The 22,249-nt window shown below is 39.3% G+C and overlaps 1 protein-coding gene across 2 annotated transcripts in view; it reads left to right on the top strand.

The window, feature by feature from the left end:
• Positions 1 to 22,249, top strand: part of vegfc (vascular endothelial growth factor c) — a 43,248-nt gene that overhangs the window by 3,502 nt on the left and 17,497 nt on the right. The window contains exons 2-5 of one of the 2 annotated variants that reach the window (XM_023263126.3): positions 3,070 to 3,178; positions 5,986 to 6,229; positions 10,097 to 10,287; positions 18,246 to 18,385. In XM_023263126.3, coding sequence (XP_023118894.1) covers positions 3,110 to 3,178; positions 5,986 to 6,229; positions 10,097 to 10,287; positions 18,246 to 18,385 — 644 coding nt within the window. In that variant the 5' untranslated portion in view covers positions 3,070 to 3,109. The remainder of the gene's footprint in view (positions 1 to 3,069; positions 3,179 to 5,985; positions 6,230 to 10,096; positions 10,288 to 18,245; positions 18,386 to 22,249) is intronic. The other variant, XM_023263125.3, reaches the window with a different exon arrangement.

Genomic DNA, 22,249 nt, shown 5'->3' with positions numbered 1-22,249 from the left:
CGTTGGATTGATTTGTAAAGTATCAGTATTAGATGTGGTCTGGAAGAACCCATGCTGAAATTCTGAGAACTGCATTCAGAAACTCAGAATGCAGATCATAGTAATACCAAAAAGGTCAGTAGGTGATGGTAGGTACTCCATCTGACTACAACATGGTGCAGATATATTATTTAGCAACTAATCAGTAAAAGACATGTAAAAAGGACATTGATTCACCTTTTAACAATATGTGCACCATTTATTCTGAAATACAACTATGTAAACAGCTACAGTGCAAAAAATAAATAAAAATATAGTTTATAACAGCAAACTATATTTCAGTTCAAATAATAACAAGAAAAACATTAAAGTGCTCTAAGAACTGCTAACTTAAATAATCAGACATAAATAAGAAAACAGAAAATAAACAGTTTACTACAGACAACTACAGTTCAATTAAAAAAAACATTTACTGTGCTACAAGAACTGATAAGCTATCTGTTTCTTCTTTCTTTCTCACATCTTTTACTTCTTCCGTAAGTGTTGAGGCAATGTTCACTTTTCTGTTTGCCAGATGTTGAGTTCCTCTGGCCGCATCATCATAAAAAAAACAAACAAGCACATGAAGAATGTTGTCCATGCTCTGGCTAGTGGCTTCATCAGTATTCAATGAAAACACACATTTTTGGAGCTTTTCAGAAATACTTTTCTTAAATGCTTATTTATGGAACCAGCATGATGATTTGACACGGACAGTTTTGACAAAGCATTTTTATCTTCAGCACAGATTAACGTGTGGCTGAGATCTGGTGAATGATAAGGCGTGTTCTGCAATGACCGTGCACACACGTGTTTTTAAATCCCAAACCCGGTCAGTCTGACGTTGGTACGTCAGCGGTGGCTGTTGCTCCCGGTAAACGAGTTGTGAGTTTCAGAGCTGACAGCAGCTCTATGGGTCTGACTCGTGGCGTGACAGCACCTTTTTGCCGCTAGTTGCGTACATGAGTTTTTTTTTAACACATGGTACAGAAGCAAGCACCAGACTCCTTCAGTTTTTCGCACCAACAACCAAAGGGCTTGCCTTCTCTGTTTAACTGTTCCAACCACACAAAGCGCCATTTATTTTTACTCCGTCAAGGAACACGGTGGAGTTATGTGACGATCAACATATGTTTGTCCTTCCATCTATTTGTCTGTGTACAACATTACATAAAAAAGCTGAATAATGTATTTGTATGAAATTTTCAGGGATGGTCAGAAGTGACACAATGATTTTGACAGTGATGCAGCTTATAGTCTGGATCCAGGGCTTTGTTTAAGATTTCTGTATCACTGCATCACTGTAACCATGACAACAATGGACTCACCTGCAGCTGGATCTCAACGTCTTTCTAAGCCCCGCTCCCACTCTACTTCCCATTGGCTAGTGATATTAGTTTGGTTGAGAGCAAAAGCTGTGTTCCCCTCATTCCATTAGTAGACGAACTCGACTGGCAATGTAGTCCTATCTTTCTTTTTTCGAGCCAAATGCTGGCACTGCATGCTGGAAATCCGGCATGGTCGTTTACACTCTTCATGACGCAGTTTGATGATGTGATCATTTGCGTGCCGGTAAATGCCGGCGAAATCCAGGCCTTATTTTATCGGCTTTCACGATAGGCAAAAAAAACCCGATAACGATATTGACCGATAATACATTATTATGTCAATATCGGGCCGATAATATCGGTGGGCCGACATTATCAGACATCCCTAGTGACAGCTCATCCAGGAAGTCCCAAAAGATCCAAGTAAAACATCCAGAGAACTATAGGCCTCTCTTACCTTATTAAAGGTCAGTGTTCATGACTGCACTCTCTGTAAGACACTAGGAAAAAAATGACTTCATGGGAGAGTGCTAACCTAGAATAACATTAAGAGTCACCGGAGTATCAGATAAAAGGCTTTTAGCCACACGTGGCAATACAGTGAGTGCCAAAAAGTCTTATCAAATACAACAAAGGAGTTCACACTAAGTTTGGTTATATTTATTGTTACTTGAAACTTACTGGCCATTATGTTTTTACAGTGTGATAAATGTCGTGTATCTGAAATTACAAAAGTGTTTGAAAAGCTCAGTTCTCCGCAGTTCTAGCACTGTTGTCTTGCAGCTAGAAGATCTACGGTTTGCATCCCGGCCTGGGATTTTTCTGTGTGGAGTTTGCATATTCTCCCTGTGCATGTGTGGATTTTGTCCGGGTACTCCAGTTTCCCGCCACAGTCCAAAAAAAATGGTCAGGATAATTAATGATTCTGAATGGTCCATAGGTGTGAATGTGAGTGTGATTGTTTTTTTCTCTGTGTAGCCCTGTGATAGACTGGTGACCTGTCCAATTTGTCCCCTGCTGTCACCCTAAGTCAGCTGGGATAGACTCCAGCACCCCCACAACCCTATTGAGGATTAAGTGGTGCATAGATGATGGATGGACATTAGATATGTAAATGAATGTATGTATTTTTAGAATATTTTTAGCAGCCATCCAAGTGTTGATTTTGTCCAACATTTGCAACTACTTTAAATGTCTGCCAGGACATTTCTTGCATGTGTTGCCAAATTTTCAGGGTTGTTCTTATCTTTTCACTTTGAACTGCTGCATTTTTCAGTTTCTTGGCTTGCTTTTCACTTGCCATTGACCTCTTTGACCCTCATATATTTGCTTAATGTGGCTTTGAAAAATCCATAGACAGTCATGGAAAAAAGTGTTAGACCAGCTACAGTGAGTCCAACCACACTCTGAAAGGGAATAATGAGGACAAAAAGAGGGAGGAGGAGAGAGAAAACCCTTCAAAACGTGGACTGTGACACAAAGTTCAATAACTATTGCTTTTTTAACTCTGTTTTGGTCTCCACCAACTCCTGAGGGATATCTGTATCTTTAATTGCTAAATGCTCTACTATATTCTTCAGTTCACCAGTCTCTTACTTTCTGTCTGCTGTTGGGTATTGAACAAGTAGAAGGCTTGGGTGGTATCAAGGTGTTATGGTATACCAGGGTATTTGCAAAAATACTCAAATCCTGATATTACAGATGCTCCTCTTTCTAAAATCAGATATGGAGATGCTGTATGGCGGTGATGTGTTGCAGAGCCAATGCCACAAGAAGTCAGTCTCTACTGGGGCAACAGGCATGCTGAACTGAAAAAGATGTCGACCGCAGTGGTGAGAAAAACGTCACAGCACTAGTAAAAAAAAAAAAAAAAAATATTCTGCCCCTGTTGCGAATAAATTATAAGTTTAGTATTTAGGTTTAGTATGAAAGCGTTTCTCTCACTTATGCCAATTTCCAGCAGTGCCAAGATTGCTGCCTTTGTGGCTTCACATAATTCTTTTGTTTTAGGCATTATGTGAGAGCTGACAACTTCTGAGTTGTGCTACGGCTTGAATGTAAGCAGGAAAACACTCTAGGCCTTTGCATGTGCAATGCTGCTGATGACATGAAATGGCCTCTTCTATACCCTGGGAATACAATGAAGCTTCAGCTTGTCAAATAGGACATAAAGTATTATGGAATCAACTGCATTTTTTGTCGTGTTCATTGTATTCTTCAGGTAATATACCTTTACTGATACCAGGCATTAGAATGAAGAAAAAATTGAAGAAAACAAGGGTGGTCTAATATTTTTTACTGTATGTACTTCTATGTCTAAATAAAACCCTGAAATAACATTTTAATCCTTTACTAAGTTCACAAATAATATTATATTCGCATAATAAGAGGTTATGGGTGGATTTGTCAACTCCATCAACTTACACATCAACTCCGTAAGACAAGGAATCTGATGGAGTTGACGTCTGACGGAGTTGACATAAGGGCAAGTATTTTCCCTCAAAAACATGTATTGTACACTGCAGCTAGCTGTTTTTTCCTCAGTTGCTAGCTGTCTCAATAACCTCACTAAAACTCTTAAATTCAACCCACTAGGGTTTAAAAAAACTTAAAATAATGGAAAGACGGTGTTGACATGGTCCGGCTGTGACCATAGGAATATTGACATTGTTTGTCTAAAATATCAAAAAGTTTAAAACTTACCAGAGTATGTGTGGTAATGTTGCATTCAGCATAGCCTGGAAGACAAAATGAGGTCTTCAGGGATATGCTGACCATGCTATTGCCTGATTTCATGGGGTTTATGAAAACATCTGATGGAGTTGACTGAAACCGAGGACACAACTTTGACAGGCAGCTTTTCATAGAAAATATTGTTTAACGTTCAATTCATACATTGTTTTACATATTTATAACCCTTCTATTTAATATGATATATATATATATATATATATATATATATATATATATATATATATATATATATATATATATATATATATATATATATATATATATATATATATATGTATTCAGAATTTCAGAGTTTTAAATGTCTTTTGTGGGGGGCAGATCTCTATTGAGAACCTTGCTGAGGACAAATACAATAACATGGACCTTCTAAAGACAGACCATATAATTAAAGAAAATTTCCCAAAAAAGATTAAAATGATTGCTAAAAAATAACTAAGGTATACACAGTTCCTTTAGATTTAACTTTGTAAGTATGACAATCATGATGAATTTCTTGATTTTTAATGTAAATTTGAATTTTCTATGTAGGACATGTTTTGTCCCATATTAAAATGTTTGGATTACTCCAGTGGTCTCTGTAGTTTTGCAATTCCAAAACAGTTTCAAACCATCACACATGTAAAGGTTCAGGAAGCAGTAAAAAACAGGAACAACCAAAATAGTGAATGATATGGTTTCAGTCCACTGAGTCCCCAGTCAGCCTTATAATTCCTGGTCTGGCTTCAGTACAGGAAGCTGTACCATCTGTCAGGTGACAAACGAGTCTTATTTAGAGCTGCTGTATTCTCAATTGTTTTGGCTTCTTCTCTGTGACAGCAGAGGAAAGGATTTTTCCCACGTGAAGGGGCTGTGGGGTGAAGTGTGTGTGTGTGGGTGTGTGTTGGGAGTGTGTGTGTGTACATGAAAGTCAGAAATGCCTACAGAAAGACACACACGCACACACACATTCACATTTAGAGACAAACACATGTAGACAAACCTGTGTAGAGATAAAGCGATGAGTGCACATAAAACATGCAACTGTTAAGTTTTTCTAATTTGAAATAAGGAGATGGCTAACGTAGCTTTAGATTTTGGATTTTTGTCGTATCTTAGGGGTTGTATTTGTGATGAAACAAGAATTACTTGTCAAAGCTAAATGACAGTATAAGTATCTAGCCAGTGAAAATTTGAGTTTTTAGTTTAACCAAGACTGATAAACATGGAAGTATCACTCACCAATTGCAGAGTTTTGATGACTGTCATCTTGCATCGTGTGTGTGTGTGTGTGTGTGTGTGTGTGTGTGTGTGTGTGTGTGTGTGTGTGTGTGTGTGTGTGTGTGTGTGTGTGTGTGTGTGTGTGTGTGTGTGTGTGTGTGTGTGTGTGTGTGTGTGTGTGTGTGTGTGTGTGTGTGTGTGTGGAGGAGGACTGGAGAAGCCTACACACCTGACTGTCTTGCCCCTACAGTAAAATATGGGGGTGGATCAGTGATGATCTGGGGTTTCAGTTTGGGTGGATCAGGGCAAATGCAATTGTGTGAAGGGCGAATGAACCAGGTCATGTATAGGACTACTCTTGAAAATAGTCTTTTTCTGTCAGCTGGAAAACTCTCCTGCCATGAATGGTTGGATTTTCCAACAAGGCAATGCCCCTTGCCGTGTGACAAGGGGCATTGCACTCGAGGCAAGCTCGACCTAGGACTTGGCTTATGACTTCATTGCCAAAACCTGAGAAAACCTGTGATTTACTTGTGACTTGAAAAGCTTCATTCATTTTGTGATATGTTCTTCAGATGCAAAATAACGTATATTAACTCATCAATGTTTAGCATTACAGTTTGTGTAACAATACTTAGTATTAAACAAGAACAGTATTCCGAATGAGGGTTTCTCTTGTCTCTTTCAGGACTCCCCACCAAAGTCAGACATGGAACAGAAGTTGCGTTCAGCCTCCAGTGTAGATGAACTGATGAGTCTGATCTATCCTTCATACTGGGCTGCTCTCAAGTGCACATCCAAACTTTCTACTGCTGTTGCTTCTACGGCCTCTAAAGTCTCCCAGCGTCCACAACCTCCCCTACTGAGACCGCTGGCAGATCCAGAGGAATCAACATTTGCTGCTGCCTACCTCAACTTGGATGTCCTCAAAAGTATGTTTTTATCTGGTTGTAACATTATTTTCTCAGAATTGTGTCATAAAAGGAAAATTATGCTATGGAGAGTTACTCCAGTCCTTTCGCAGATCTGCACAAAATTATAGATCGGAGAGTGACCAGTGTGATTTTAAAGTTTCTATGGGCAGGCTATAGTGAATGTACACTATTTATATTAAACACTTGGACTTAAGCAGTACTTGGAGCTCCTTCACCCATTGTCAGAGAAACTTAAACATCATCATATCTTGGTATATTAAATAAGCTCCTTTTCTTTGCTGCCAAACTGAAAATGTGGATGTCAGATAATCAGTCCTGAAATAAAATTAATGTCAGAGGGGCATAAATATTAGTATTGTGAATGTGTTTGTTATCTCAGGAGTGTGAATAAGTGAAGTTGGTGCAAAGCAATATCGTGAAAACTTTTAGTTTTGCTGTGTTTTATTGATTTTTTTTTTAGTGCTAATCAACAATTAAGATTTTTAATTGCAATTAATTGCATGATTTTCTGTGATTAATCATGATTATTCGCATTGTTATACGTGAATTTAAATAATGGATTTAAAAGTAGTTTATTCTGCACTTTTATTTTAAAAGTACTGCTGTATGAACAAAAATGCTATCACATTTGATTTGCAAACACTTTAAACAAATAAAGTGCTTTTTAACAGCAGTATTCCCTTTACACAGTAGCAGTTAAACATTTCTTGTAAATATCAACCTAAACATTAATGTAATCAAATCAAATAAAACGAACAAATCTATTTGCCATTGCAAGGGCATTAATGTTGTATCTGTTTTTTTTTTTTTTTATAGAAAAGCAAGTTACCCTCAGATTCCAGAGCCACTATTATAACATCATAACAGGAACCTTCCCAGCAACAGCAAGTTAACATTTATAAATCTGTATTTTTATTTTTTCTCTGAACAGATACCGGCAGAAACCTTTTTCTTTTTTCAGCGAGCAATATAAAGAGTCTATGTTCAGTAGCAGCTGTCCCTGTTAAAGTGAGGTGAAGTGGTCGAACACAAAACAATACACAGCTGGGACTGACTGTGCTGAAGACTTTTAGTCTATGAAGTCGATGTTCGTACTTCTTTTTTTTTTTGGCCTTTTCAGGCTTTAATATATGGGACAGTGGAGAGTGACAGGAAATGTGGGGAGAAAAGCAAATGGCTGGTGGATGGACTCTAACTCAGGATCGCTGCGTCGGAGACTATAGTCCCGGTTTATATCATCACACACACGCAAAACCTTTCAGTGATGCAGACTGATGCTCATACGTGCCGTCATTCGTTGCAATCTGAAGAACGTTCCTCAGACCAGCATCTTCCACAGAACTAATTGGAATGCAGTCTATAGTAACTACTTCGCTGCGTTAGCTTCTCTTGTTTTAGTTTATCTCTGTTTCTCCCACATGCTGCATCCAACCAGTCTGCCGAAGCTTCCCTTCACTGTTTGGGTGAGACGTGATGACGTCCATCCCAAGTGCTGATCAACATCCAGCCCTTCTGTGACCCATGGTTTGTCTGCATGTATATTCAGAGCCAGTGAGCATCAGACTTCCACAATAATACTAATAATGATTTTGTTTTTAGTGCTTTTATTGTGTATTTCTGATTTTATTTGCTTGTTCTGGATGTACAGCACTTTGCTTCAATCTGTGGTTGTTTAAAGTGCTATATAATTAAAGTTGGATTGGATTGGATAGTAATAATATAAAACTGCACTTAATTAATTAATGCGTTAACGTGTTAATAACGCATTAACTTGCCTAGCCCAATTTTTTTATATTAAACCTGCAATGTTGATGCAGTAGCTTGGTGAATCCAGTTTTAAGTGAGAAAATGTGGCGTTTCTAGATTGAAACACTGGAAGTATTGCTTTGTTTTTACTAACCTTTTCTTTGCTTCAGACTGAGAATGTAGGTGTAGTTACATGATTAATGCTCCCATTTTGAAATAAAACGAATATGTGGGGAATATAAGTTTCTCATGTCTTACAGTAAGTTGATAAAAGAGAATGTGTATATGAAATGACACATTAAGTTCTCTTAAATTAAAATTATTAATGTCAGACATTTAAATGTAAATGTTTACATAGAATCATTTTGCAACATTGTAATCATCTACATACAATGTCTTACGTATTTGCATTGACAGGATTGATCAAAATAGGATTCCAAAAAGTGAACTAATCTGCTGAATTAATACCAGAGAGATCACCCAATAATCGAAGTAACTCTCAGCAGACAAGACAATGTGTTGCTAAGAAGGTTTGACATTGCTTTTAACAGGTTAGCCACTGGCTCGTAATACATTGCAACAGGTGATTATGGACATTTGTACACCATGTGTGACTCTTCTGAGCATACTAAGGTTAATCATGGAGTTTCTCAGGTTCTGTCTTAGGATCGATACTTTTCACATTATACATACTTCCTTAAGGCAATATTATTAGGAAGCACTGTATTAATTTCCATTGTTATGCTGAAGACACTTGTTTTTATCTGTAAAGCTTGCCTGATGGTGGCCTGTATAAATAAGTCTTGCGGCATTAGTGGAACAGGGTTACCCATAATTTTACTCGCCATCTTCACCAGGTAATGAATCTGTGTTTTCAACTTGACTGTGAGATCCCCAAACCAGACTTGATGACGAACTGATTTGACTGAGAGCTGACACAGTCGTTGATGCACAGAGTGAAGAGGAAGGGTGAACTGACACATCCCTGGGGGACCCCTGTGCTACTTACCGCTGTGCTGTGTAGGGACAGCGTTGGACTGGTTTAAATCCTACTTATCAGACAGGTTCCAGTTTGTGCATGACAACAATGACTCTTCTGAGCATAATAAGATTAATCATGGAGTTCCTCTGTCTTAGGACCAATACTGTTCACTTTATACATGCTTCCTTTAGGCAATATCATTAGGAAGCACTGTATTAATTTCCATTGTTACGCTGACGACACTCAATTGTATTTATCTATGAAACCAGATGAAACTAATCAGCTAGCCAGACTGCAAGATTGTCTTAAGGACATAAAGACCTGGATGTCCTGTAATTTTCTACTACTAAATTCAGACAAGACTGAAGTCATTGTATTGTATTGGATCTACTGTGCATCGTCCTTACTATAGTTGATGTGCTCATCTACTCACTCTTTGAATTTTACTACCAGCTATAAATGTAGTATATTTAATGCCAGAGCTGTACACCACCATAGTAAACTTATGAATTAGTTAGTGTTAGCTTGTACTTTGTATGTATCATCTATCTTATCATGCATATATCCAATTGTGTGTTATATGTTCCTTGTTCCCCACCCTCCTCTTCTCCCATCCCTCTCCCTCTCCCACCCTCTCTACCTCTTCTGTCCCTCTCAACCCACCAGGCAGTGACAGATGGGTCTCCCCATATAAAAGAGCCAGGTTCTGCTCAAGGTTTCTTCCCGTTAAAAGGGAGTTTTTTCTTGCCACTGTCGCTTAAGGGCTTGCTCTGGGGGTTCTGTAAAGTATCTTGAGACAATCTGAATTGTAATTGGTGCTATATAAATAAAATTGAATTTAATTGAATGTGCTGAGAGGGTATGCTCTTGGTATTTTTCTGCACAGAAGAATCCATTTATCATCAAATACCTCAGACCTGACCCAAGTTGCTAACTTTGTGTGTGTGTGTGTGTGTGTGTGTGTGTGTGTGTGTGTGTGTGTGTGTGTGTGTGTGTGTGTGTGTGTGTGTGTGTGTGTGTGTGTGTGTGTGTGTGTGTGTGTGTGTGTGTGTGTGTGTGTGTGTGTGTGTGTGTGTGTGTGTGTGTGTGTGTGTGTGTGTGTGTGTGTGTGTGTGTGTGTGTGCGCGCGCGCGCAGGTATAGAGTCAGAGTGGAGGAAGACTCAGTGCATGCCCAAAGAAGTCTGTGTCGACGTGGGAAGGGAGTTCGGGGCTCCCACCAATATCTTCTATAAGCCACCCTGTGTGTCTGTCTACAGATGTGGAGGATGCTGCCACTCTGAGGACAAACAATGCAAGAATATCTCCACTGGCTACCTCAGTAAAACTGTGAGTAGATTCACTATCCTCTTGTTTTATTATTATTATTATTATTATTATTATTTTCACACATTGGAGGTATTGTTTAGCGCTTCTTTCCTGAGTTGCCTTGATATTGTGCAGACGCCGGATAGAATGTAGCCACTCAAACATTCCATTGCTGGGGTGTAGAGGTCCTCTATATTCCTGTTTACCCTCACAGTGCTCCTCCTTGTGTAGACATCTTGAAGGTCCAGTCGCGGGCAGTGCTGTTTTTGTACCATTGGGTGATGTTCCTAGGCAATGTGCTCTCCACCACTCTGGTATAAAAAGTCTTCAGCAGGCCACCAGCAGAGTTTCTCCTGTGGGTGGAGGTGTTGTTGAATACACGGTTGTGGGTGTGAGATGATGAAGGGACTCCATTAATGAGGGCTTTGACTGGTTTTTTGTGAGTCAGTGAAGATGCACTGTTGGACTTTGTTCATACAATTACATTTTCATTATGTGGGCTGCACAGTGGCTTGGTGGTTAGCACTGTTGCCTTGCAGCTAGTAGATCCCTGATTCGCATCCCAATCTGGGCCTGGGATCTTTCTGTGTGGAGTCAGGTGACCTGTCAGCTGGGATTGACTCCAGCCCCCCAGGATTAGTTGAGGAGCAAATAATATGTGGTCCACATGGTAAATGTGTGGTAGTGTTTGAAATTGCTCATAACCACTAAATGAGTAAACAGTCTCTAGTTGCTTTAGCATTTTGCTTCTGTTTTTGATAAGAACCCAGTTTTTCCTCTAGGATTTTTTTCAGCAGCAGGGGCAGGCTCTCCGGGTAGCCGTGGCAGCGTACACAAATGACACTTGACTACAGATTTCACTTTTACAACCTATTTATTGAATGGTCAGCTGAAAATGGCTTTTAAAAGACTGAATGTTAAAATTTAAAAAATGAATCAAATTAAATAAAACAATACAATTGAATAAAGAAAAATAAGTAAATCATAATTTCTTGATGGGGCTGTAGAATCAGTGGCAAAGTTTGCACCCAGGCTCAAAACAACAATTTTTTTTTAACTTTTTTTTTATAGAAGAGCTCTGGGGCTCTGTAGTATTTAATCTGTTCCACATTTCTGTACCTGTTCATATCCTCTCAGTATATATTTTCTTAAAACGTGTGTCGTCTGTAGATACAAATATCAAAGAAACAATGAAATTTGGGTGACTTATGATGTTTTTATTCTAGAGTAAATGAAATGAGAGTAACAACATTTTCACTATTTTCATGCTTTTGTGATTTTGGTGCAGAATCATGTGCAGGAAATGGAATCAACATGTCCCATTATACCTCTGATGGTACAAAGTAAGGAGACGTTAATCGTTTGTAGTAGAATAACATCTATACGGTCATTTTGATTAAAACTGCCCTCTTTGCCACTGGGGTCCAGGTGTGAGTGCGAGTGTGATTGCTTGTCCTGTTTTAAGTTACTGTATTGTTTTTAAGTTATTCTCTTGTTTTTCACTGTGAAGCACTTTAGTCATCCTTTGGGCTGTCGTAAAGGGCTATAGAAATAAACTTTGACTGCCGTAGTTCAAATGATTACTATTAATGATTACTGAGATGTATTGCTTACAATATTAGTCTAAGAACTCCTGAACTGAAATGAAACACAATGCAACTGAAACAGTCATCACAAGAGCAACATAGCATACATAAATAAAAGATGCAGAGTTCGGCTGGGGGCTGCACAGTGCCGTGGTGGCTCGCACTTCTCGCCTTGCAGCTTGAAGATCCCTGGTTCACGTCCCACCTTCTCGGGATCTTTCTGTATGGAGTTTACATGTTGTCCCTGTGCATGAGTGAGTTTTCTCCAGGTACTCTGGCTTCCTCTCACAGTCCAAAAATATGATAAGGTTATTTGATTATTCTAAATTGTCCATAGGTGTTAATGTGATTGTTTGTCTGTACATGTAGCCCTGTGATAGACTGACCTGTTCAGGGTGTCCCCTGCCTTCGCCCCGAGTCAGCTGGGATAGACTCCAGCCTCCTCGTGACCCTAATTAGGATTAAGATTAGGAAATAGCTGGAAATGTTCTTCTTTTTGGAGCAATTACAGCCTTCCTACTGCACATAAACAAGGACTTGCATCATGATTCTATTGCACAGATAAACTATACACAGTATGCACACTGTTGTAGAATCCGATGGTGTCTTGAGACATGCAAGCAGCAGTTTGGTGTTGATGTCTTCGATGAAATGCTAATGTTTACTTTGGTGTACAGTAAATGCTGCTGCTGCTGTTGACACAGACTAGTGTTTCACTTAATCTTGGAGGGTGTAGAGATCAGAGCACAAGTTTTCTGTAAACATTGTCCGAAGAAAAAGATCACCCAGTATGATGTTTTCTTGCAGCTGGAGGAAGAGCCAAGTGCAAAACATTAGCACCTAGTGAGGACATACCTTAGTAGCATTACAGAGAATCCTCACAGTCACAGCTATACACATGATGAAGATGCATAACACATCACATATCATAATGTGTTTCCCAGAGGAAATATTTTTTTGTAATTTATAATGTTATGACTTTTCTTCTGGAATACAACCTAATCATAAGTGTAAAGTCATTACTACTGTGCGTCTTATGTTCCCTTACAGCACTTGAATATTGTTATAGATAAACAGATGCGATTACAGGACTTTTAGGTTTCAGTTTTCTAGTTCAAACTGAGTTCACAAGTGCACATGGCATGAGAAAATCTGAATATTCCCATATTTGGTAATCAGGGTTGTAGACATTATCATGGTACAAGTTGAAGCAGGTTAAGATACTATAAGCAGTTCAAAGACATAATTTTAATGTCATGGTACATTTCAGTAATGACCTAAACTAGGGGTGTCAAACTCATTATAATTCAGGGGCCACAGTCAGCCCAATTTGATCTCAAGTGGGGAGGACCAGTAAAATCACAGCATAATAACCTATGACAAGAACTTCAATTTTTTTCCCTTTGTTTTAGTGCAAAAAAAGTACATTCGGAATATGTTCGCATTTAATTAACTATTGTTTTTACCAAACATTATGAACAACCTGGATTTTTTAAAAGAAAAATAATGGAAATTTCAGCAATAGTATGCCTTGGTTTATCATTTACACATTACAACTTACAGATCACAGTGGATCTACAAAGACACAAAACATTTAGTGGCAGATATGTGGAACTGTCCAATATAATATTTTACAACTTGTCAAGATGTAGAAATCATTTTGAATTTATCATTCATTCCATCTATGTGGTAATCCTGACCACCTGAACTGACACATCACACAAACTACAGTGGGAACTATTAAGGAAAAGGTTAAGTTGTCCCTCTGCCTTGTATATGTAAAAAATGTATACATAAAAAAATGCATAAAATGTGTGGCAGTGCATCAAAAACAGAGTTCCACTAAACTAAACTCTGTCACACTAAAACTGCTGACTGACATATTGCGCAATGTTTAGTGTCTTTAAATGTTTTCACAGAAGTATTATTTTTCACCTCTGTAATTTTTACACTTTGCAAAATCATCCAAACTGGACCCTTTGGTGGGTCGATTTTGGCCTGCAGGCTGTATGTTTGATACCCTTGACCTAAGCCAAACAGCACCCCTTTTTAAGTTCAATGGGCCAGGGAGAAACTCCATGGGCTGTATTTTTTTTAATAAAGCATTGCATGTTATTGCTGGGTAAAAAACAGTCCTGAGGGAGAGAGAGTAGTTTTAATTGATCCCCATTTTTTTGGCGTAACTGTGTGAACTTTTTCACGGCACCCCACCGTGATTTCTGTACATTGTACCTTGATGTTTCAAATTACTCTTACATTGCTCTTATTCTACACAGATAGGTGAAAGGAAAACATGGCTAACAGACAGCCTGGTTGAGTATTTATATACAATGGTGTGTCAGTACTCGAACATGCTAATTTTCAGTTGAGATAAGAGAAAAAGAGGTCAGTTTGAAGCTGAGAGGTTGCAGCTCGCAGTAGAAAGAAAGCTGTGGGTGCTGAGCCATGGTCTTTTTCAGGTTTCACTAGACATTCTTTCACTCTGATATTTTCTTTAACTGCTGTTTTTGGCTGTAGTCTTGCATTCCTGGTCAGTTTGGAGACTTACATAGTCTGCATAGTACATCATTTAAATTATGACTGACTAGATAAAACATTTTACAATTTGTCTGTATTCTAATGACTTTTTGAATGTGTTTGGAAATAATTTGGCTCAAAACAGACATATGGAAGTGCAAGGAGAAAAATGTAGCTCTTTCTGTTAAGAGCATTCTTTGGTTAGTCTCATTATCCTGAAAGTTTCATTGGGATGGTTTGGTTTCATAGTGCCTTGAAGCACAAAGCTAAACAATTAACAAGTAATAGAGTTTGGCCTTGACTGTGTAATTTAGTATTTGACTGACTGTTAGGATCCTTAAGTATTTATGCCTATCTGGTGGCTCTCTGCAGTTTAGTTTAACAGCTGTGCTGTGTATACTGTGCATTGTGGGTTCTAGTTTTGTCATTAGTGGCAGTGTTGCATTTACTGCCTCACATATGCTGCATTAAATATATTGTATTTTATTGTCTTTTTTTTTTTTCCACTAGCAGAGGGGCCAAGCAATGATAATATCATGTAGGTATGTCCCTCCTTTAAATGCTGCAGTCCAAAGTAATATGTGATGGCATCTAATGGTTAAATGGCAATAAAATATGCTCTGTGTACATGCATGACTTTACAGGGGTGATAAGTGGTTACCCCTACATTCTGATAATGTAGTTTCAGTTTCAGGAAAACTAATTCCAAAATCAAATATAGAAAATCTGTTGTTGTTAAACTTCATGAGAACATGCACACTTAGATGCATAACAAATGTCCGAATCTTAAGAAGGTAAAATTAAGTTTCCCCTATAGACTGGTTCCATTTTACGAGTCCCCAATATCCCACCCGCCCAGCTTTAACTAAAATGACTTAAAACTTGAAAGGATTTTGTTTGTCGAACTCTCAGGGGTCATGTGGGGTCAGGTGCTTTGGGAGAAACTTGAATTCTTCTTTGTACCAGAAAACACTGAGCAACAATGATTGGTCATTCACCTCTTCTTTGAAAGGTGAGTGCAATTGCATTATGGTATCAAATCTCATGTCTGAATTGCTATAGAGAAGCAAATTTTAGTTTTGGACAAGTGTAATCACAGCTTGATTTGAACCCCCTTTGTGATGCCATGACAGCACCCAAAAAAGGTGTTTCATGCCGAAAAATCCTCCATTGTGGCTAAATTAAAGCAGTTTTGTGAAAACCTCCTTGTTCTGATTCTGAGTCTATATACAGTCAGGCCCATAAATATTTGGACATCGACATAATTTTCAGCGTTTTGACTACACCACCACAATGGATTTGAAATGAAACAATCAAGATGTGCTTTAAGTGCAGACTTTCAGCTTTAATTTTAGTGCATTTACATCCAAATCAGGTGAACGGTGAAGGAATTACAACACCTTTTATTGTTTGGTTGCAAATCCTTTGTGGTCAATGACAGCCTAAAGTCTGTAACTCATAAACGACATCACCAGACGTTGGATTCGGTCCCTGCTGATGCTCTGCCAGGCCTCTACTGCTGCTGTCTTTAGTTCCTGCTTGTTCTTGGTGCATTTTCCCTTCAATTTTATCTTCAGCAAGTGAAATACATGCTCAGTTCGATTCATGTCCGGTAATTGACTTGGCCATTGCAGAACATTCCACTTCTTTACCTTTGAAACTCTTTGGTTGCTTTCGCAGTATGCTTTGGGGGAAGAGCAGGAATCCAGACTGGAAGGAGCACAGAACAAGAATTAGCGAAGGCAAAAACCACAGAGGGCTAAACTGAACAAAGACACAAACTAACTGTTGCTTGTTCACAGTCCGGCATCGATTGGTGACTGAGGTCTGCTTATATGGCCCAAGGAGTAGATGACTGAACCACTCCCACCTGCTCGCGCCAGTTCCGCTGATTGCTGATGTGAACCACCTGCCACCTCCTGCTCCAGCTGCACCTGCTGATCAGACTCAGGAAGGGAGGGGAGAGTACTGCCACTATCTGGAGCCCGCAGCCGCCAGTGTGACAGGGAAAGGGGAAAATTTCAATACAATAGGAGGGGATCGGTAATTAGGCACAGGTCAACGCATCAGGGGTAGAAGGCAATCACAATGGTGGAAATAATAAAAAAAGACATAGAGCAAAGCTACTAGATACACACAAGGAAGGTGATACTTTGCAGACAACACAAACAACAGAACTCAAAAAAGCTCACCACTAGGACATTGTTGTTTTAGATATAAGAAATGGTCACATTAATCATGCCGCCAACAGTCATACTGTTATTAAGGTAAAATGCTAAATTACACATAAAAAATAATGTTTTAATTCAAGACTTTTTTTCCTCAAATTCTGTCTAAGACCCCTAACAGTTTATTTTCATTGTTCTGTTTTCTACACTGCTGTGTACAGGTGAACTTTTCAACCCGGTGGTGGTCAATGTGATTTCAAAAAGCTCTCTTTGTGTTCTGTAGCCATGGTGAGGTCAGCTTTAATGATATCCTAATTAGCATGAGAGGCAGAGAAACAGTTTAAGCTGTTTAAGGGCCTTGAATAGGAGTCATACAGACTAATTAGTTACTATACAGAGTGAATATCTCTGACTGAAGGAATGAAGTGACTCTCAGGGTTGCTGGCTAATCTGTACAATAGTCTGGTGTAAGTATCTTCCTCAGTGCAATGTGAAAACCCAAGCTGAGCTCCTTATTACTCTTTGTTCTTCAAGTGGTACTCCTTTACATTCTCTATAATTATTTGTAGTTTGCTGTTTTAGTGCTTGATTGTTGTGAATGACCAGGATATATAAGTGCCAGTAATTCAAGCTGAGGTTCAAGTCAAAATTGAAGGGGCCTTGTTTAAATAATGTGTGAAATAACGGCCTAATGTGATGGACTTTCTTTACTGATGAATGTAAAAGAAAGATTTAATAAGCTCCAGGACAAAAAAAATCACTTACATCTAGTTATGAAGCTAGAAAGTAAAACATTATTTCAAAAAATTGCAATATGAGCTGAGAAACAGACTTGATATTGTATTTCCTCTACCCACTGTTGCAAATGATAACCCCTTTACAGAGCGCATATTACGATTTTGGAGTTTTCCTTTCATTTTTAGGTTGTTAGATATTTTTGTGCATGTTACAGAGCCTAAAATCCACACAAAATGCATTTTTTGAAGTCCAACTTTTTTGTTTTACTCATCTATATCACCTAATAACACATTCACCGTCCTAGCTACTTTGGCCATGCCCTCAAATAAAGAAGGAGCAGCTACTTTGTGACACATCAGAGTAGCTTTGATTGTATGTTAAAGAAACAGGACCTGAAATGGAGTGGTTTTCAATGTGAAGAGGAGCTGGGGCAGTAAACAGTATGAAAATAATAATGTTTTTGAACATGAAAGCATGTAAGAACCAAAAAATACAATGATGATAATAATTATGAACCTATAAACATGCATATCATGGAGTGGATAATTATCTGCATGCCACAGATACCCACAGAGCGACACTCAGTGGGTCAAGCGTGCTTCCAGTGATGGTAGAAATTCCACCATACTCATAGGTGTTGGCTCTGATTTCCAGCTCCCTGTTACAGTCTATGCTACGCTGAGCGGTGGCCAGTCAGATGGGTCCCCTGACCTTCTACATCTTACACTATGTAGCCACAGGGTCACACCTGGTATAGCTGCTGCTCCTTACCTCCTCTGTAGTATGTGTGAAATGTGCTGAGAGAGAGACCTCTGACTAACTTTGTAGGTGCAGGTACTTTTTCGTAATGTTCCCCTTGACAAAAGCAGAAAAAGTGCATTGACTTGTCTCACTGTGCATGTGCCATTTTCACCTTGTTCTGATTCGTGTTGTCTCTTTGTGACTCTTGTTTCTTTTAATTTTTCTGCAGCTATTTGAGATCACAGTACCAATCACCCAAGGCACCAAGCCAGTGACCATCAGTGTGGCCAACCACACCCAGTGCAGCTGTCTGTCCAAACTGGACATCTACAAACAAGTTCACAGCATTATCAGAAGATCCCTGCCCGAGTAAGCACTAATACTCGCTGCGTTACTCTATCAATGTGACCCACACACACATATACAATCATGTTAACATCGCTTTAGATAACATTACATAGACATGCAATACGAAAATGTCCCAGAAACTTATCTTTAACTCTAACCATAACTACCCCCTGAACACCCCTAACAATCCCCTTAATTTTTAAACATAAACTGAGAATAAACAAAGATAATTGGATCCATAAGCCACACCCATAACACAAAATGATATTATAAGGACTATCATGATTTCACCATGAGGATGGTGGCGATACAACACACAAAAATCCCACCCAAGTGTACTACAGGGTGAAGGAATTGAGCATTAAAAAGGCACTTCTGAGATATGGGGTCATTCACACTGTGTGTTGTGTAGAAAAGACATACCCGATCCATGGGGACAGACATCAAGATGCAATACTATGCATTCATGGAGCTGACACTTGTGTGATCTGTGAATCTACATTAAGTACAATCTTTTCAAACACATGAGGACAAATCATAGCATGCACAGTTGATTAACAAGAACAAAATGTAATTCTTTTTAACATCCCCTCATAATACAACTGTAACATTTCCACCTCCTGTAAGCAACGAGGACTATATGACATAAATATTTTCAAACGTATAATAAAATGTATTTTCATTTTTCACCATCTCAAAACATTTCAGTGTCTAAACATTACAAAATATCTATCAAAAACCTTATGCATATAAAAAACCTTAGTGCAGTGTTCCATGGACAGTAAAATTCTGTGCAAAGTGTCAATTTTTTTCACTCCTAGTAAACCATGCTGCTGGCAGAGATGACAGTATTCATTGACTTTTGTTTTTCTTTCTTTTGTTGTTTGGACATTATGCCCTGATTCCTGTTGTCTTTTTTTTTGCATTACCCCCTGGTTTCTGACAAAGTCTCTGGTGTTTTGTGGTGTGCGACTAGCCAGGGCAGGATGCTAAGCAGTTTTACACTGTCGACATTCAGTTATATTTGCTAGTCTTCCCTTGGTGATGTGGTTTCTGAAATGTCACAATATTGCTGCAACCTCTGCTGAAAAACCATGGCCTTTTTTGTTGCCTCCTACAATCTGTCCTTTCACCAGGATCCTGAAGTAACTCTACTCTAAGGACGGCAGGACCAGGCGGGCTTAACAGACAACTAAACAGTTAGCCAATCAGAGGCCACTATGCTCTGCAGAGGAGCACTCTCATTCTGTGTTCGTGGAAGGTTCAACAGAGAATGCTTGTGAAGACTGTTCCTGCTATACATACTGTACACTGTCCCTCTGATGGACTCATTGCTGATTCATTCCATCCTGGTCACTCCCAAAGAAAACTTCAACATTTTAGTCTTTGCTGTGTCCAGCTCTGCCTCCTGTCTTTCCCTCAATGCCACTGTCTCTAAATCATACATCACTTGTCTCACCCCGTTTTGTACACCTTTCCTTTCATTCTTGCAGATACTCTTTTATCACACATCACATCAGACACTTTTCTCAACCCATTCCAATCTGCTTGCTTCTTCACCTCTTTTCCACACTCTCCATTGCTCTGGACTGTTGACCCTAAGTATTTAAAATCCTCCACCTTCTTTATCTCCACTCGCTGTAACCTCACCCTTACACTTGGGTCCCTCTCATTCACACACGTATTATGTCTTGCTGAGGCAAACTTTCATTCCTCTCCTGTCAAGGATGTACCTCCATCTCTAGATTTTCCTCCACCTGCTCCCTGCTCTCACTACAGATCACTACAGATTACCTCCCACCTCCACCTTGAACTCCTGTCACTCCTACAGCACACCTCACCACTGTCTCAATACATTTCCATCTCTATCCTTAATAAGCCTAACTTGCAGCATGTTCTTCCCATCTCTGTCTCTCTGCCCTGCCAACCTGTATAAATCAGTCTCTCCCTCCTTACTGTCCAATCTAGTATACAAGTCACTGCATACCCTGTTTGACCGTTGTCACTTCTATTTTCACCTTACACTGCATCTTTCTGTATCCCTGTCTACTCTATTTAGTCCTCTGTGTCTCACTTCTTCTTAGCAAACCTCTTTCTGTGTTTACACAGCTGCACTTCTTCATTCCACCTCCTAGTCTCCTCATCTACTTTACCTCCAGATGATATACCAAATACTCTTTTACTTGTCTCCCTGATCACATTAGCTGTAGTTCTCCAGTCATCTGAAAGCACCTCCTGTTTCAACTTGTCCCTGAAAACCGTGCAACATTCTTCCTTTTTCAGCTTACACTATTTTGTCTTCTGCTCTTCCTTTACCCTCTTCATCTTCCTCACCACCAGAGTCATCTTACACACCACCATCCTATACTGTCTGGCTACATTCTCACCTACCACTACTTTGCAGTCACTGATCTCCTTCAGATTACACCGCCTATACAAGATGTAGTCTACTTGTATGCTCCTACCTCTGCTCTTATAAGTCACTCTAAGTTCCTGCTTCTCCTGGAAGAAAGTGTTCACTACAGCCATTTTCATCCTTTTTGCAAAGTCAACCACCATCTGTTCTTCTGTGTTCCTACCCTGAATACTTAACCAGCCCATCAGTTCCTCATCACCACTGTTACCTGCACCAACATGTCCATTGAAGTCTGTACCAATAACCACTCTCTCACTTATGAGGATACTCTGCATCACTTCATCAACCTACCTCCAGAATTTCTCCTTCTCTTCTAGCTCACATCCTACCTCTGGGGCATAAACACTAGCAACATTGAACTTCACACTTTCACTGTCTAGTTTCAGACTCATCACTCTGACAGTCTTGTTACCTCCAGAACATTCCTAACAAACTCCTCCTTCAAGATAACTCCTACTCCATTTCTCCTCCCATCCATGACATGATTAAACAGCTTGAACCCAGCTCCTCAACATCTATCCTTGCTAACTTTCCACCTGGTCTCCTGAACATACAGTATATCCACCTTCCTCCTCTGCATCATGTCAACCAACTCTCTAGCTTTTCCTGTCATAGTCCCAACATTCAAAGTCCCTACTCTCAGTCCTAGACTCTTGGCTTTCCTCTCCTCACTCTGCCTACCAACACGTCTTCCTCCTCTCCTTGTTCGACCAACAGTAGCCCAGTTTCCACTGGCACCCTGTGGGTCAACAGCACTGATGGTGGTCGTTGTTAAGCCATGCCTCGACCGATCTGGTATGGAGGTCGTAGGATTGATATTTGTTTTGGCATTGGTTCTGCATTTATCCGGGCTTGGGACCGGCACACAGAGGATACTGGTTTGTGCCCCCTTGAGGCTGCATTGGAATGTAAATAGACACACAATGTATAAGAAAACAATAAGCATTTAGGAGATTGGTGAGGTCAGCTGCAGAACTGTAACTGCAGATCAAGAGTAGAAATACCTGCAAAGAGGACAAACCTAAACAACAGAAGAGAGAAGACACAAAGTTAGTGATATGATAGTTAACTGTCTGGTTATTATTGGCAAACATGAAAATAACTGTATTTTTGTAGAAACCATCCAAAGGTGCTGTCGATTATCTTGAAAATGACTCATTCCTTCTGACAACAACATGAAAGATAATAATGTCATGTTTAGCTTAGCTTTTTAGTAATGCCGGTTGGCGCCTGCCTGCTGAGGTCTGTTTTGTTGCTTGTTTCCTTCAACAAATTACCACTCGTTGTAAATGTTCTCTGGTGGTTAAACTATTCAACAAATGCATTTTCTATGCCACGTCAAACGTATATTAGATACTTCTGTGCTGCATACTGATAGTCAACATAATGCATATGCTGATAATGATAATGATACATCTGCAAAAAAATTGGACTATATATTTTTTGCGTATAGTAGAAAATGTGGAGCC

This window comes from Amphiprion ocellaris, chromosome 4, assembly GCF_022539595.1.
Source record: "Amphiprion ocellaris isolate individual 3 ecotype Okinawa chromosome 4, ASM2253959v1, whole genome shotgun sequence".
Taxonomy (NCBI): Eukaryota; Metazoa; Chordata; class Actinopteri; family Pomacentridae; genus Amphiprion; species Amphiprion ocellaris.
Note: the sequence above shows the minus strand (reverse complement) of the source record. Positions and strands in the feature narration are given on the sequence as shown.